This window comes from Saimiri boliviensis, chromosome 13 (genome assembly GCF_048565385.1).
Source record: "Saimiri boliviensis isolate mSaiBol1 chromosome 13, mSaiBol1.pri, whole genome shotgun sequence".
NCBI lineage: Eukaryota > Metazoa > Chordata > Mammalia > Primates > Cebidae > Saimiri > Saimiri boliviensis.
The window spans coordinates 56,721,931-56,740,148 of NC_133461.1; the positions used below are offsets into that span (position 1 = coordinate 56,721,931).

At 42.1% G+C, this 18,218-nt stretch overlaps 1 protein-coding gene and 1 pseudogene across 2 annotated transcripts in view; one reads left to right on the forward strand and one right to left on the reverse strand.

Annotated features, from left to right (window-relative positions):
- Positions 1–1,639: 1,639 nt before the first annotated feature.
- On the reverse strand, positions 1,640–2,135 carry LOC101052106 (glutamyl-tRNA(Gln) amidotransferase subunit C, mitochondrial pseudogene; annotated as a pseudogene).
- Positions 2,136–6,617: 4,482 nt separating this feature from the next.
- Positions 6,618–18,218, forward strand: part of USP14 (ubiquitin specific peptidase 14) — a 58,455-nt gene continuing 46,854 nt past the window's right edge. Inside the window, exons 1-3 of one of the 2 annotated variants that reach the window (XM_074383707.1) lie at positions 6,618–6,861; positions 11,739–11,884; positions 17,048–17,080. In XM_074383707.1, coding sequence (XP_074239808.1) covers positions 6,846–6,861; positions 11,739–11,884; positions 17,048–17,080 — 195 coding nt within the window. In that variant the 5' untranslated portion in view covers positions 6,618–6,845. The remainder of the gene's footprint in view (positions 6,862–11,738; positions 11,885–17,047; positions 17,081–18,218) is intronic. The other variant, XM_003924791.4, reaches the window with a different exon arrangement.

An 18,218-nucleotide genomic window follows, 5' to 3' on the forward strand; every position in this document is an offset into this window, starting at 1 on the left:
GACTTCAGGTGATATTCCTGCCTTGGCCTCCCAAAGAGCTGGGATTACAGGCATGAGCCACCACACCTGGTAGGGCTTGTAATTTATAATTTAGTAGTGAGAGAAGAGAAAAACAGGAATATTAAAACTATAAGTTCTCTAAGAAAGTGTAGTGATATTTGTTGATTTTTTTTTTATTATTTGTTGGCAGTCCTTGGTAGACAGAATAATATTTCTACAAATTTGTCCATGTCTTAATCTCCTGAATCTATGAATATGTTTGTTGTCTTCTAAAAGGGACTGGCTGATGTGATTAAGGACCTTAAAATGAAAACAGTGTCTGGAATTATCCAGTTGGAGCTAATGTAATCACAAGGGACTTTCTTTCTTTCTTTTTCTTTTTTTTTTCAGTTAGTAAGGAGATAACTTTATTTATATGGGGATAGATAGTTGCTCTGATGTTGGTTTGAGAACTTCAACTCCAAGAGCAGTTTCTCTTTTAATTCAAGACCAAGCTTGTAAATTAAGCTACCTTAAAGAAGAAAGAAGCATTGCAGAAAAAGGAAGGGAATGGGAAAAAATAAACACACGGTGGATAATGCCTGTGATCCCAGCACTTTGGAAGGCCAAGGCATGCCGGAGGATCCCTTGAGGCCAGGAGTTCAAGACAAGATAGGCAACATAGCAAGACCCCTTATCTACTTAAAAGAATTAAATGGACATGGTGATGCACATCTGTAGTCCCAGCTACACAGGAGGCTGAGGCGGGAAAGTCACTTGAGCCTAGGAGTTGGAAGCTGCAGTGATCTATGATCACGCCGCTGCACTCCAGCCTGGGTAACAGAGCAAGACCCTGTCTCAGAAAAATTAAAAAATGAGCAGCAGTGCAAATATCATTGGGAATTTCTTAGCCAAAACCAACTTTGGCAGTTTGGTTAGAGGAAAAAGTCTCTTTCTGATTCTATCACTTTTATCCCTTAATAGGTTTCATTTATCCTTGGTATCTGTGTTTTAAAACAAAAAAAAACCCACAATCTTGGACTCTTCTCAATTTAATAATCATTTTAGGGGTGCTTTGTCCCACGGCTAATTTTAGGACAAGTTCTCTTTTCAGAAAGAGAAACACTAGGTATGACTAGTATCCCTTTTGCATATAATCACTTTGTGGGATGGCAGACAGTTCTAGGTTAGGAGTTCCCAAGCTCTAGTCTACTTTGAACACTCTGCAGACCTTGGTAGGAAGTTAGCCCTTTTCCAGGAACAAAGCGGGTGCCCAGGAACAAATTCAGATATGTTTGGTCAAGATAGGCCTGCTCAAATCAATGCAAATGGTAACTAAAAGGGACAGCCAAGGTTGTCACATAGTGATCAAGATGTTTGGTCTACCAGTTACATAGAAAAGTTCACTTTCATGCAGTTGGTTCAGTCCTTTGGGGTTAAAGGCAGATAAATAGTGCCTTCCTTACTGAACAGGCCTGTTAAGTGAATACCTTGGAAGCTGACTTTTGCTTTCCTTTTATTTCAGTTAGCATCAGGAAGTCACTGTTACAGATCTTTGGGCTCTAGAATTCATTGGGCTAGATCGTTCCCAATTCTGTCTTCAGAAGAGTCTGTTATTAAGAAATGCTTAAGCGTCCATTTTTTTTAGGTGACCGAGAAAAGCAGAAACATTAGTGTTCACAGTAAGAAAATACTGTCATTGTGCTTCCACGTGTTCAGAGTACCCCCTTTCCAGAATGATTTACTCAGCTGTGTGGGAATGGCTGTTGTTCATCCAGCTTTGGCAAAGGGATATTACCTGGAGGGGCCACAAAGTACTCCTCCACGACACGATGGGAGTTTTGTAGTAATTCATCAGCACAGTTGCCTTCTACTACATTGTCAGATCTCAGGTATAGACATCTGTCCTCCAGGACCGACTCCATGGGCTCCACTCCGTCGGTGTCCACTGCGGGTAGCGGGTCGGCGAAGGCGATGGCTTTCTCCCGCCGCGCTGCTGCCTCATGGCTGCCGAAGTCCACAAGTGCTAGACGCTCCAGGTGCTCGATCACCTCGGCGGTGATTCGGCCACTGCCCTGAGGATCTGTCTTGGAGGTGAAGCCCCGGGGCCCGCCCATCGGGGCCCGAAGGCCCAGCCACAACGCCGGCGCCCACATTTCTTCCTTCCTTGGCCCCCGGAGCGCCCACAAGGGACTTTCCAAAAGGAAGGAAGAGGTCAGTCAGAGAAGGTGCTATGGCAACTCAAGCCGGGTTGGAGTGATGCTGTGGTTGAAATAGAGCCAGGAGCCTAGGAATGTGGACAGCATCTAGGATCTGAGAAGGGGAAGGAATAGATTCACCCTCAGCTCAGAGATCGGTCGCAGTGGCTCATGCCTGTAATCTTAGCACTTTGGGAGGCTGAGGCAGGCGGATCACCTAAGGTCAGGAGTTCAAGACCAGTCTGGCCAACATGGCAAAACCCCGTCCTACTAAAAATACAAAAATTAGCCAGGTGTGATAATGTGTGCCTGTAATCTCAGCTACTTGGGAGGCTGAGGCACGAGAATCGCTTGAACCCCCAAAATGGAGGTTTCACTGAGCTGAGATGGCACCGTTGCACTCCAGCTTGGGTGACAAAGTGAGACTCCACCTGAGGAAAAAAAAAATTCACCCTCAGAGCCTCTAGGAGGAATGCAGTCCTGCCAACACCTTAACGTTAAGACCATTATCAGACTTCTGACCACCAGAACTGTAAGATAATAAACTTATGTTGCTTTAAGCCACTAGGTTTGTGATAATTCATTATGGCAGTCATGGGAAACAGCCATAATAAAACATAAAACCATTTGATAGGAAGTGGTGATTGTACTAGAAGGCTTTCAGTTTATGTGAAAAAGTTAGCATTAAATGGAGACTTTAAAGCTGGACAGGATTTCTAATGGCCAGATGAGGAGGGAGGGTGCATTCTAAGGAATCAATTGTAGGTAATTCACCAAGTGAAAACATTTCTGATATTTGGCCGTCTTTCATAGAACTTATTTATGTATAAACATGCAAGGGTTAAGATCACACCAATTCATTCATTATTTAAAGAAGTCAGCCTTAAGAAGAAAATCCCATCCATTAAACACATGGAGTCCAGGGCTTAGCAATGTGTGTCACAGTGACGAGGTTGCTGTCATCTACAACTCTCTCTGATGTCTAGGAAAGCTAGCTGTGCAAATTTCTTTTTATGCTTCCTTTCAGTTGCTAGCGGGGTTTCACCTCCTCACTCTGCCGCCAATTGTCTTAAATTTAGGTCTGCAGATCTTCAGAGAGGCTGGAAGAAGCTACTTGTACCAAAGGGATCAAAACTTGGTCTGCAAGATTCCTTGGTCATGTACAGAACGAGTAAACTTCAAATAGGTAGCTTTCACATCTAGTTCTCACAGCATCAGGTAATTGCTAAGTGCCTACCAGATAGCCACAATTCCTGTTTATAGTGTCCTTGGGGGAATACATGCATTTAAAAAAATGGAAGTGTGATAAGAGCTACTAAAGAAAAAGCTGGTGGGGTATGGTGGTTCATGCCTGTCATCCCAGCACTCTGGGAGGCTAAGGTGGGTGGATTGGTTGAGGCCAGGAGTTTGAGACAGCTTGGTCAACATGGCGAGACCCCATCTCTACTAAAAATACAAGAATTAGCCAGGTGTGTGGTGCACGCCTGTAATCCCTGCTACTCAGGAGGCTGAGGCATGAGGATCACTTGAATCTGGGAGGTGGAGGTTGCAGTGAGCCAAGATCCCAGCACTATACACCAGCCTGGGCGACAGAGCAAGACTCTGTCTCAAAAAACAAACAAAACAAAACAAAAACAACAACAAAAAAGCACAAGTTGCAATGTGAGTGTAGTAGAGAGGATGATGATTTGCCTCTGAATTGTTCAATCTTCAGGCCTCCTTTACTGTCAATTTCAACAAAGGGCATCGAAGATTTTCCCACAGATGATCTATATGATATATTTTTATTTTGTTTTGTTTTGTTTTTTTGAGACAGAGTCTTGCTCTGTCACCCAGGCTGGAGTGCAGTGGCACAATCTCGGCTCACTGAAACCTCTGCCTCCCAGGTTGAAGCCATCCTCCCACCTCAGCTTCCCAAGTAGCTGGGACTGCACGCATGCACCACCACTATAACTGGTTAATTTTTTAATTCTTTTTGTAGAGATGGGGGTCTCACTTCATTGCCCAGGCTGGTCTTGAACTCCTGAGCTCAAGTGGTCCACTTGCCATGGCCTCTCAAATTGCTGGGATGACATGTGTAGGCCACGGCACCCAGCCAATCTATGCAATATATTTTTAAATATATATTTTATAGAAATATATTACTAAACATTAAAAAAATAGAAAATAAAGCTATCCATAGCCTGCTATTCTAACATAGCCTGCAAAATCCCTTTTAAGTTTTACTATGTAATATAAAATAAGTATCATTTATTGCATACCATGTGCAATGCACTGTGCTAAGAATCTTCTATACATAATCTTATTTAGTCCTCATAACAATCCTGTGATGTAGATACTGTACCATTATCTCCATTTTTACATGCACAACTTGAAGATATTGCTAGTTTAGTTCCAGATCACTGCAATATTGCTAATATTGTAATAAAGTGAATCACACAAAGTTTTTGGTTTCCCAGTGCATATAAAAGTTATATTTCTACTATACTGTAGTCTATTAAGTGTTAAGGCTGGGTGCAGTGGCTCAGGCCTGTAATCTCAGTACTTTGGGAGGTGTAGGTGGGCAGATTGCTTGAGACCAGGAATTCAAGACCAGCCTGAGCAACATGGCAAAATTCCATCTCTACAAAACATACCAAAAAAAAAAAAATTAGCTGTGTGTGGTGGTGCACACCTGTAGTCCCAGCTACTCAGAAGGCTGAGGTGAGAGGGTAGCTTGATCTGGGAAGCTGAGGCTGCAGTGAGCTGTAATTGCACCAGTGGACTCCAGCCTGGGTGACAGAGTGAGATTCTGTCTCAAAACAAACAATCAAACCTTACTGCTAAAAAATGCTAAGGATCATTTGATCTGTCAGTGACATGCCATCTTTTTGCTGGTGGAGTCTTGCCTTAACGTTGATGGGTGCTGACTGATCAGAGTGATGGATGGTAAAGTTTGAGGTAGCTGTGGCTTATCTTATTTCTTAAAATAAGACAACAATGAAATCTGCCACATCGATTGACTCTTCCTTTTATGAAAGTTTTCCCTGTGACATGCAGTGCTGTTTAGCATTTTACTCACAGAAGAACTTTCAAATTTGAGTTTTTTTTTTGAGACGAAGTTTCACTCTTGTTACCCAGGCTAGAGTGCAAAGGCGCGATCTTGGCTCACTGCAACCTCTGCCTTCCGGATTCAGGCAATTCTCCTGCCTCAGCCTCCTGAGTAGCTGGGATTACAGGCACGCACCACCATGCCCAGCTAATTTTTTGTATTTTTAGTAGAGACGGGGTTTCACCATGTTGACCAGGGTGGTCTCGATCTCTTGACCTCGTGATCCACCCGCCTCGGCCTCCCAAAGTGCTGGGATTACAGGCTTGAGCCACTGCGCCCGGCTGAATTTCTTTCAAAATGAGAGTCAATCCTGTCAAACCTTGCTGCTGCTTTACCAACAGTTCCATAGTTTATGAAATATTCTAAATCCTTTGTTGTCGTTTAGCAGTATCCACAGCATCTTCAACAGGAGTAGTTTACATCTCAAGAAACCACTTTCTTTGCTTATCCATAAGAACTGACTCCTTGCCTGCTAAAGCTTTCTCATGAGATTGCAGCAATTCAGTCACATCTGCAAGCTCCACTTCTCATTCTAGTTCTTTTGCTATTTCCACCACATCTGCAGTTGTGTCCTCAACTCAAGCCTTGAACACCTCTGTGGGAAAAGACTTGTTGCCAGAGCAGTCAGAATACACAAAACATTGGAGTTCGCTGTTTTACATGGGTGTGGTTAGTGGCACCCCAAAACAATTACAATAGTAACATCAAAGATCCCTAATCACAGATAACTGGAACAGATGTAATAGTAATAAAAAAGTTCAAAACATTGCGAGAACTACCAAAATTTGACACAGACATGAAGTGAGCACATGCTGTTAGAAAAACGGAACTGATAGACTTGCTAAGCCAGGGTTGCCACAAACCTTCAATTTATTAAAAATGCAATAAAATGAGGTGTGGGTGAATAATAAGGAAACTGAGGTTCCCAGACATCATACAGCTAGTTAATAACAGCTGGTCTTGAAAACACCGGACTTTACAACCACTAATTTTATTTATTTTATTTTGAGGCAGGGTCTCGCTCTGTCGCCCAGGCTGGAGTGCAGTGACACGATCACGGCTCACTGCAGCCTCGACCTCCTAGGCTCACGCGATTCTCCCGCCTCAGCCTCTGACAGCAAGTGGGATACTAAGTTCCGACATCATCTGTCGCAGTGCTGGGCCGCGCCAAGACCACATGGCCCGTGGGCGCAAGCGGCGGGCTGCCAGTGCGCAAGCGCGCACCTGCTGCGCTAGGGCCCCGCGCCCCTCCCTCCCTCGTTCCCTTCTGCCTTATCACCGCCTTCCCCCTCCACCATCCTCTCACCACCTCCAGGCCCCGCCCCGGCCCTCCAGGCCCCGCCCCGGCCCTCACACCCCGTCTCCTCCGTGCAGTCGCCCCGGAGCTGTACGGGTGTACTGCGTGTTGCTGCGTCATCGCCAGTGGCCGGTTTGAATGAGACTCTCGTCGCACTGAAGCCGCCGCCACTACCGCGCCTCCGCCTCGGCCGCCGCCACAGCTGCTTCTGGTCCCAGTCCCTTAGCCGCCTGTACCAGGCCCAGCCCTCCTGCGCCACTGCCTCCTGCCGCTTCCAGCTATGCCGCTCTACTCCGGTGAGCCCCCTCCTGGCCTCGCAGGCCGCACACCGGCCCGGCGCTAGGCCTCCGCGTAGGCCTGGCCTGCAGGGGCGGGCGCCGGGGACGGGCCAAGAGGGGCCGGGGTGGGGTGTGCGGGGCCGGCGGTGCGGAGACGACTCTGGCACCGTCCCCTCTCCCGGCTGGGTCGTCTCCCCCTTTCCCCTGCGTGACACGGGAGCGCCGTTCCCCTGAGCCACTGGTGGATGGGGGGAGTGGAGATGGGGAAGCCTTTCAAAGTCGTGACTCTGCAGAATAGTTTCTGATGCTGCCCTGGTGTGCGGTGAAAGTGAGGGTGTGTCCTGGGGCGCTGGGCACCAGGCTGGAGGTACAGGACGATTCCTTTGGACTTCTCAGTGGTTGTCGTGGAAGGGAGCGGGAAAGAAGGGGAGGGATGGAGGGACCCGGGATGGAAGGTGAGGCTTTATCCTTTTAGGGGTCGCCAAGCGGCATTCGCCACCCCTCGTCGCCCTTCACCCTCCTCTTGCTCCTTGCCTTTGTTCGGCCGCCCCATTGGTACCACTTTTAGTTTTGTCCCGAGGCAGATTGTAAACCTCTTGGCTTCGTTTTCATTTCATCAGACGTTGTATTGGATTTCTGTATCTGAAACATATGGTGTGAGCTTTCATAAGTAGGTGAATACACTTATCTCCGGGGTGTCATTTCTTGATTGGTGTTTGACAAGGGATTGTGTTGTTTGCTTGCTTACAGTCCAAGGTACTGGCCAGGGATCACTTTTACTTAGAGAATGGAACTTGCTGCTTCATAGTCTTATTCAAGATGGCACCTAAAATATGTGTGATGGCTCCAATTGGCTATAGATGTGTGATTCATTGACCATCCCTCTGTCAGTTTCTTTATTGAAGATTCAGCATTTCAAAGCATGATACGAATCGAGAGTAATGTTTGATCTCAAGGTGGATCTTGATGGTCTAGAATCTTGAATGGAATTCTTAATGATTGTCCAACACCTTTCTAAAGTCATAACAGTAGAATGGCTCTTGAAACATTCTGATACTTAAACATACCAGTAGGTTCACACACATGCAACAAAACCCCTCTGTTTCCTCAAAAAATGCCAGCGCTGACCAAAGTTTCTTTTTTAAAATTTGAGCTTTGTCTTAAATATTTAATCAGATCTTTTCCTCATCACCCCCCAAATGAGGGAACGCAAGTAGATTTCTAAGGTCCCTTCCTTTGGCCTCTCCATATTGAGAATCTGTATTTTGAGGGTCAGCAAAAAGCTCTGTGTTAAAATAAAGAGAACATTTTAAGTATTATTTTGTAAGATTTAGTAGAAAATTAAGTATCTGGGCCCGACGTGGTGGCTTATGCATGTAATCCTAGCACTTTGGGAGGCCGAGTCGGGTGGATCACTTGAGGTCAGCAGTTCGAGACCAGCCTGGCCAACATGATGAAACTACATCTTTATTAAAAATATAAAAATTAGCCAGGCGATGTGGCAGACACCTGTAATCCCAGCTACTTGGGAGGCTGAGGCAGGAGAATTGCTTGAACCAAGGAGGTGGAGGTTGCAGTGAGCCGAGATTGTGCCATTGCACTTCGCAAAAAAAAAATAAAAGAAAGAAAAAAAAAAAAGAAAATTAAGTATCTAGATTATTAAATGGCTAAAGGTAAGTGCTATTAAAAATTAAAGCCAGGGGCCATGGCGTATGCCTTTAATCCCAGCTACTCAGGAAGCTGAGTTGGGAGGATCACTTGAGCCTAGGAGTTAGAGGATGCAGTGATCTGTGATGGTGCCACTGCACTCCAGCCTGGATGACAGAGAAAGACCCCTGTCTCTAAAAATAAACACATCTACTGTGCCTCATACAGAGTTAAAATTTTGTACAAACTGCTTTGTTTTAATCTTCAACATGATTCTGTGATACTGGTAGAATTCCTCTTTTAAGCATAAGCAAAAAGTTTTAACTTGCTCATAGTGATAGCTAAATAAATTTCAGGTTGGTTCTGTCCTTCTAGTACTGTTTTGGTTTGATCCTGTATCACCTCTACCTTGTACTATTGTAATATGCTTTTAGTTTATTTCAGTGATTGCAGTGTGCCTTCTTCAAACCTGTTTTCTCTGCGGCTGCAAGAGTGATCTAATAATATTCAAACCAGACTAAAGTGATCTTTATGACAGTCTTTCAGGAATTACACATTGCCTATAACATAAAGCCTTTATGTATTTTTTTTTTTTTGAGATGGAGTTTTGCTCTTGTTGCCCAGGCTGGACCACCCTCCAGTTTCAAGCAATTCTTTTGCTTCAACCTCCCGAGTAGCTGGAATTACAGGTGCTTGCCACCATGCTGAGCTAATTTTTGTATGTTTAGTAGAGATGGGGTTTTACCATGTTGGCCAGGTTGGTCTCAAACCCCTGACTTCAAGTGTTATCTGCCCATCTCAGCCTCCCAAAGTGCTGGGATTACAGGCATGAGCCACTGCACTCAGCGTCTTTATGTATGTTTTAGGATTACATGTCTTCTATAATTTGATCCTTAACCAGCTTCCAATTTCATCTATGGCTACTTTCCCTTCACTTGGTAGTTAACTACTTACATCTTAGAACACACCATGCTACTTTATGCTGTGGAATATTTTTCTTCTTTTTGGGGATACTTCTGTTATCTCCTAGTCTCTAACACCTAATCTTTTCTTTAAGATTCAAAGTTGATGGTAACTCAAAAGTTAATACTTCCTCCAGGAAATCTTTCCTCATTTATGAAGCATTCCACTGTGTTGCTGTAGCCTTTATAATACTTACGTTGTTAATTACTATAGCCTTCCCCCCTCCCTTCCTTATTAAGTGATAAGTTTATGGAGAGTCTTCCCAGTGCTTGATACTGGTCTTGTCATTAAATGAATGCTCAACATATTCATTGAACGGTGATAGAATTGGGATTTGGTGTCAGGGTCAGGTTTCAAATTCTTAAGGAGTTGAAAAGCAGTTAACAGTTGTGAGGTTCTTATTTTTGAAAGGTATAAAGTTTTCAGTGGAAACAATATAGGTCCTTGGGTTTAAAACAGTATATTTCAAAAGTTACCTATTTTATGAGGCTGATTGAAATTTTTTATTGTGGTGAAATATATGTAATAAAATTTACCATTTTAATGATTTTTACATGTACAGTTCTGTAGCATTAAGTATATTCACAGTGTTACACAACCGTCACCTTCATCCACATCCTCTGGCAAACACCATTCTCTTTTTGTGTCTATGAATTTGACCACTTCAGGTGTCTCGTAACTGGAATCATCCATGTTGTAGCATGTGTAAGAGTTTCTTTCCTTTTTAGTGTTGAATAATATTCCATTGTATTTATATACTGTATTTTCTTTGTCCATTAATCTGTTGATGAACGCTTGAATTGCTCCCACTTTTTCAGCTATTGTGAATAATGCTGCTATAAACATGGGTGTACAAATATCTGTTTGAATCCTTGCTTTTAGATCTTCTGGTTATACCCAGAAGTGAAATTGCTGGATCATATGGTAATGCTGTGTTTACCACCAGCAGTGTACAAGTGTTCCAGTTTCTCCACATCTTTGCTAACACTTGTTATTTTCTGTTAAATTTAAAAAGTCGTAGCCATTCTAATGGCTGTGAGGTGGGATTTCTATATGTTTTAAAATGATTTACATATGTCTTTGGATTTTTTCTTTTTTCTTTTCTTTTTTTTTTTTTTTTGAGACGGAGTTTCACTCTTGTTACCCAGGCTGGAGTGCAATGGCACGATCTCGGCTCACCGCAACCTCCGCCTCCTGGGTTCAGGCAATTCTCCTGCCTCAGCCTCCTGAGTAGCTGGGATTACAGGCACATGCCACCATGCCCAGCTAATTTTTTGTATTTTTAGTAGAGACGGGGTTTCACCATGTTGACCAGGATGGTCTCGATCTCTTGACCTCGTGATCCACCTGCCTCGGCCTCCCAAAATGCTGGGATTACAGGCGTGAGCCACCATGCCTGGCCTCTGGATTTTTTCTTAATATTTGAGCACGTACTGTTCAGAAATGACACTTTTCAATTCTCCCACATTTCTTGTGATTCAGAATCTGTATTTTTTTTTTTTTTTTTATTTCGAGACGGAGTTTCGGTCTTGTTACCCAGGCTGGAGTGCAATGACGCGATCTCGGCTCACCACACCCTCTGCCTCCTGGATTCAAGCAATTCTCCTGCCTCAACCTCCTGAGTAGCTGGGATTACAGGCATGTGCCACCATGCCCAGCTAATTTTTGTATTTTTAGTAGAGACGAGGTTTCACCATGTTGACCAGGATGGTCTCGATCTCTTGACCTCGTGATCCACCTGCCTCGGCCTCCCAAAGTGCTGGGATTACAGGCTTGAGCCACCGCGCCCGGCCAGAATCTGTATTTTTTAAATGGTTGTAGAGGTGCCTTATTCTCACAGGAACTTTTTTTCTTAAGCTGTCTTTTTTTCTTAAACTATTCTCTTTTCCAATGCTGTGTGCTGATGTGAATGACTCTTCAATTAAACAAATTGTGGAGGCTGTGAAACTTATTATTTTGGGAAATATTTCAATATGATCATTATATTGTTGAAGTAGGATTCAGAAGACTTGGAAGTTTATTAACCAGTTTTGTTACATTAGCAAATCAGTCTACTTCTCTTAAGTCTCAGTTTCTTTAATTATCAAATGAGAAGTTAGGTTTGATCCAGTGAAATTTTATTTAGGACCTGCTGCATGCATGCCATTCTTGATTAGGTAGGTGTTATGGGCTTAGAAAGATGAATGACACACTTTGACTCTCAGTAACTGCCTAATGGTGATCTTCTAAGGGTCTGTAAATCTTGTCTTATTTTTTAATTTTAAAAATTGTGATTTTGTTTGCAGTTACTGTAAAATGGGGAAAGGAGAAATTTGAAGGTGTAGAATTGAATACTGATGAACCCCCAGTGGTGTTCAAGGCTCAGCTGTTTGCATTGACTGGAGTCCAGCCTTCCAGACAGAAAGTTATGGTGAAAGGAGGAACGCTAAAGGTAAAATGTAGTCCTAATTTTCATCACATTACTATTATGATATAATTTGTGAAAAATAACACTGGAAAATGTGTTTAGTTTTAATATAGCATTTGACGTGTTTTTTAAATATGATTAGAGTATGTCATCTGTGGGATTACAACTGTGTTATGCATGTTAGTGTAAGTGAGGAACATTGTCGCCATTTCACAGCACTGTATGGTATTATAAAAGCATTGTTTTAAAAATCTTTTTGCTTTTATTTATTTTTAACTTTTAGATTCCAAGGTACATGGGCAGGTTTGTTATATAGGTAAACTCGTGTCACAGGGTTTTGATGTACAGATTTCATCACCCAGGTACTAAGCATAGTACCCGACAGGTAGTTTTTTTAAAAAATCCCTTTCCTCCTCCCATTCTCTACCCTCAAGTAAGCTCCAGTGTCTTTTCCCCTGTATGTGTCTATGTGTTCTAATTTTTTTTTTTTTGAGACAGAGTCTCGCTCTGTCGCCCAGGCTGGAGTGCAGTGGCGCAATCTCAGCTGGCTGCAACCTCTGCCTCCTGGGTTCAAGTGATTCTCCTGTCTGCTTCAGCCTCCTGAGTAGCTGGGATTACAGGTGTTTGTCACGACACCTGGCTAATTTTTGTATTTGTAGTAGAGATGGGATTTCACCATGTTGGCCAGGCTTGTCTGGAACTCTTGACCTCAAGTGATCCACCTGCCTGGGTCTCCCAAAGTGGTGGGATTATAGGCGTGAGCCACTGTGCCAGGCCTATGTGTTCTCATTATTTAGCTCTTACTTACAAGTTAGAACATGAAGTTTTCTTTTTTGTTCCTGTGTTAGTTTACTAAGAAACTAGCAAGTAATGGTCTCCAGCTCCATCCAACATTACTTTGAATAAAAATAATATAATAATAAAAATCTAGATTTTTATTCAGCATATTGAAGAGAAAGTATTTAATTGCTTTATAGATGTGAAATGTACCACTTGAGAAACATTTGTGGATATGCAAATATTGTTAAGATTTAATTTAAATTTTAAATTTAATTTAAATTAATTAATTTAAATTTAAATTTCTACAAGCATCATTTAAATTATATTTTAAAATTTATTGTATTGCCAGATACCTCTGAAGGTCAGGAGAGTGGAACGCTTTGCAGTTATCTGTATTGTGTGAATTTTTGTTCCGATGAGGTTGTATTAAAAATAGTTTTAGGCCGGGCGCGGTGGCTCAAGCCTGTAATCCCAGCACTTTGGGAGGCCGAGGCGGGTGGATCAAGAGGTCGAGAGATCGAGACCAACCTGGTCAACATGGTGAAACCCCGTCTCTACTAAAAATACAAAAAATTAGCTGGGCATGGTGGCGCGTGCCTGTAATCCCAGCTACTCAGGAGGCTGAGGCAGGAGAATTGCCTGAATCCAGGAGGCGGAGGTTGCGGTGAGCCGAGATAGCGCCATTGTGCTCCAGCCTGGGTAACAAGAGCGAAACTCCGTCTCAAAAAAAAAAAAAAAAAAAAAATAGTTTTATTTTGTTTAGACTAAAATGAAATTAATACTTAGTAATTTTCTCTAATGAGGATGGAAAATTTTATCTCAGTTTAAAAATATGGAACAAAAGAGATAGTTTTGTTTTTCTTAAAAAATCTATTACAGCATATAATTTTGTACATGCATTTGAATGTTGAAATGCAGAGCACTTCAGCATCTTTACCAAAGCCCTGGTTCTGGAAAACTGTTCTTTTTTTTGGCCTTTATTGCATTCTACCCATTAATGAAGAGGCCTTTTTTATTTCTTCTTTTTATTTTTTTGAGACAGAGTCTCATTCTGTCGCTCAGGCTGGAGTACAGTGGTGTTATCTCCACTCACTGAAACCTCTGCCTCCTGGGTTAAAGCAGTTCTCTTCCTCAGCCTCCTGAATAGCTGGGATTACAGGCACCCGCCACCAGGCCTGGCTAATTTTTGTATTTCTAGTAGAGATGGGGTTTCACCATGTTGGCTAGCCTGGTCTTGAACTCCTGACCTTGTGATCCACCCACCTCAGCCTCTGAAAGTGCTGGGATTACAGGTGTGAGCCACCATACTCGGCCTCTTTTTCTTTTAGATGGAATCTTGATCTGTCGGCCACGCCAAAGTGCAGTGGTGCTGTCTTGGCTCACTGCAACCTCTGCCTCCTGGATTCAAGTGATTCTCATGACTCAGCTTCCCAAGTAGCTGGGATTACAGGTGCTCACCACCATGCCCTGCTAAGTTTTATATTTTTAGTAGAGATTGGGTTTCACCATGTTAGCCAGTCTGGTCTTGAACTCCTGACCTCAAGTGATCTGTCCACCTCAGCCTCCCAAAGTTACTGGAATTACAGGTGTGAGCCACTGCACCTGGCTCCCTTTTTTCTTAACAGTAATTGCTACCTAACTCCTACCTGGAGAAAGGAGGAAAAAATTTTTGTTTAAAAAGAAAGGAAACTGGCTGGGCCTGGTGGCTCACGCCTGTAATCCCAGCACTTTGGGAGGCCGAGGTGGGCAGATCATGAGGTCATGTGATCGAGACCATCCTGGCCAACATGGTGAAATACCATCTTTACTAGAAATAGAAAAATTAGCTGAGCATAGTGGTGCACACCTGTAGTTCCAGCTACTTGGGAGGCTGAGGCAGGAGAATCGCTTGAACCCAGGAGGTGACGGTTGCAGTGAGCTGAGATCTCACCAGTGCACTCCAGCCTGGCAAAAGAGTGAAACTCCAAAGAGAGGAAACTTAATTTTTTTCTTTATTTCCTTTGGAATAATCACAGTGACCACAGTTAAGAATCCAACCTTGCCAGCATCACTGATGAAAGACTGCAGAAAAGACAAGACAATATCTGTTATTATTACTATTTTTAAGATTGAGTCTTCCTCTGTTGTCCAGGGGCTGGAGTGCAGTAGCGTGATTTTGGCTCACTACAACCTCCACCTCCTGGGCTCCAGGGATTCTCCTGCCTCAGTCTCCTGAGTAGCTGGGATTACAGGTGTCTGCCACCGTGCCTGGCTAATTTTTGTATTTTTAGTAGAGACTGGGTTTCACCATGTTGTCACTGGTCTGGAACTCCTGACCTCAAGTGATCTGCCCTGTCTTGGGCCTCCCAAAGTGCTGGAATTACAGGTGTGAGCCACCACAGCTGGCCTCTACTATTGTTTTTTTAATAATATAAGTATAGTTTAAAAAAAAAAACTTTCTTCAAGGGTTAGATAAAATGCTAAAGAGCTATAGTTAACTTTGAAGACTGACTACCCCTCCTGGGCAATAAAACACATGTTGGAGAAAAAACTTTGTTTACCCCTCAAGATACAATATGAACCTTTGGCCTTTAGTGAACTTCATAGCCTTATTGGTGCTATGAACACTGTACTAGTGGTATGCTGTTGAAAATGATAGAAAAATGCATATTAAATGAAACTGTAACTGCTAATGGTTTCCATTTATTGAGTACTTATTCTGTGTCTGGCTTTTCTTGTATTTTCTTTAATTCTCCACTGTATATTACCCATATTTTATAAATGAGGAAATTTTATAAATGAGTTTTTTTTTTTGATTTTTTTTTTTTTTGGGGGGGGGGTTTCACCATGATGGCCAGGCTGGTCTTGAACTTCTGACCTCTGGTGATCCACCCAGCTTGGTCTCCCAAAGCTCTAGGATTACAGGCGTGAGCCACCGAGCCCGGCCATAAATGAGTTTTAAAGAGGTTTAAGTAACATAGTACTTAGAAGAGCATGTGATTTATAAGTCAAGCAGATCTGTGTTCAATTCCTAGCTTTGTGTGACCTTGGGTAAGTGATCTTAGGGGGCATTTATAGTTATCATTCCTTATGTTTAGCAGTCATAGCCCTTCCATTGAGAAGGGCTTTTAGGAAGTTATTGTTCCATTTTAAAGCAGTGTCCAAGGAGATAATTAGTGGTACCAATCATGGGGAGACAAGCTTATTGAGTACCTGATACCTTCTATAAAAGAGGGTAATATGGAATTGACTTTATCTTATGAGGGAAAGGCCTAGCTGCAGTAAGTTAAAATACCTCTGGATTAATCATGCATGAAAAAAAAAATCTTGATTTTTATTCAGCATATGGAAGAGAAAGTATTTAATTGCTTTATAGATGTGAAATTTACCACTTGAGAAACATTTGTGGATATGCAAATATTATTAAGATTTAATTTGCCATTAGCCAGGTGTGGTGGCGCATGCTTGTAATCTTAGCTATTCCGGAGGCTGAGGCTGGAGAATTGCTTGAACCCGGGAGTCGAAGTTTGCAGTAAACCAAGATCGAGCCACTGCACTCCAGCACTCCAGCCTGGGAGACAGAGCAAGACTCTTTCTCAAAAAAAAAAAAAAAGGATTTTTTTTGCCCTGGTTAGTCTGGTTTACTCTCTTGGTATAATTTTTAATAGCATTTGCATTCTTACCAGTCTCCTGGTTTTGATGACAAATTATATAGTTAACTTAATTACATTAACTCTTCATTCTTGCCATAAAAGCTAGTTATTAGCTCTGCTGGTTCCAAACATCCAAAAAATAGGATCTATCATTTGTTATTAGTCAACTGTTCTTTAGTACTTGTTAAAGTATTTATTTTTATATTTAGGGTTTTTTTAGCATTTGATGCTGTAAAGGTTACTACTGCCTTTTATATTGTGTTACCTTATGCAGTTGAAGCCAATTACTTGAAACTCTGGCATTAGGACCTCTTCTGTTAAATTTTTTTTTTTCTTTTTTTGAGATGGAGCCTTGCTCTGTCGCCCCGGCTGGAGTACAGTGGTGTTATCTCGGATCACTGCACCCTCCGCCCCCTGGATTCAACTGATTCTGTTGCCTCAGCCTCCCGAGTAGCTGGGATTACAAGTGTGTATCACCACGTTCAGCTAATTTTTGTATTTTTAGTAGAGCAGGGTTTCTCCATATTGGTCAGGCTGGTTTTGAACTCCTGACTTCAGGTGATCTGCCCGCCTCGGGCTCCCAAAGTGCTAGGATTATAGGTGTGAGCCACTGTGCATGGCCAAAAAATTTTTTTATATTGCAATAATTTTTAATAAAATCTGTGTGCAGGATACATTTTATTCTGTTTTGAAGTAGCTTAAAATTAATTGATTGTTAGATTATGTTCAGCTTGTACAGCAGTAGTTAAATGTCTTTTGTTTGTCTTTGAAACAGGATGATGATTGGGGAAACATCAAAATAAAAAATGTAAGTATTTTCTTATGAATGTTTATAATGCAGTAACCTCGTTATGATGCCAAAATAAATTCCAGATGACTTTTTTCATATGTATATTCATTTTTCCAGCATTAAATACTTGCCTTTTCTCATTGACTTGTATTAGACTTTTTCTTGAAAATCAGTTGTAGGTTTGTTTTGGGTTTTTGTTTCATTGATCTAGTTGATTAAAGTTACACTAGTACCGAATGTTTTTGATTACTAAAGCTTTATAATAAAAGTTTTGAAAAAAAAATGAGCTGAGTGTGGTGGTGCACACCTGTAATCCCAGCTACTCAGGAGGCTGAGGCAGGAGTATCACTTGAACCTGGGAGGTGGAGGTTGCAGTGAGCCAAGATTGTGCCACTGCACTCCAGCCTGGCAACAGAAGGAGACTCTGTCTCAAAAAAAAAAAAGTCTTGAAATAAGATAGTATACATTCTCTAACTTTCTCCTCTTTGAGATTTTGTTTGAGATTACATTGAATCTGTACTTCAATTTAGGGAAAATAAACATCTTAGCAATATTGAGTATTTGAATATGATGTACTTCCTTATTTATTTAGGTCTTTATTTTCTCTTAGCAGAGTTGTCGTTTTTTAATATAGAGATTTTGCATGAGGTTTTTTTTTTTTTTTTTTTTGAGACATGGTCTTACTCTTATGTAGGCTAGAGCACAGTGGCATGGACATGGCTTACTGCGGGCTCAAACTTCTAGGATCAAGCAGTCCTTCCATCTCAGCTTGCTTTCTTTTTTTTTTTTTTTTCAATTTTTTTTTTTTAGGAACGAAAATCTAAGTTTCCACACATCTCAGCTTTCTGAGTAGCTGGGACCACAGGTGTATATTACCATGCCCAGTTAATTATATTTATTTTTTGTAGAGATGGGGGTGTCACTATGTTTCATAGACTGGTCTTGAACTCTTGGGCTGAAGCGATCCTCCTGCCTTGGCCTCCCAAAGTGCTGGAATTACAGGTGTGAGTCACCTTGCCCAGCCCTTGCATGATTTTTCTTAAATTACTGGAACTTAACATTTGTTTGCTGCTTAAAATGATGTTAAAAAATTTGTTTCCAGTGTTCATGGCTAGAATGTAAAAATACAATTGATTTTTCTAGGTTTATTTTCGTT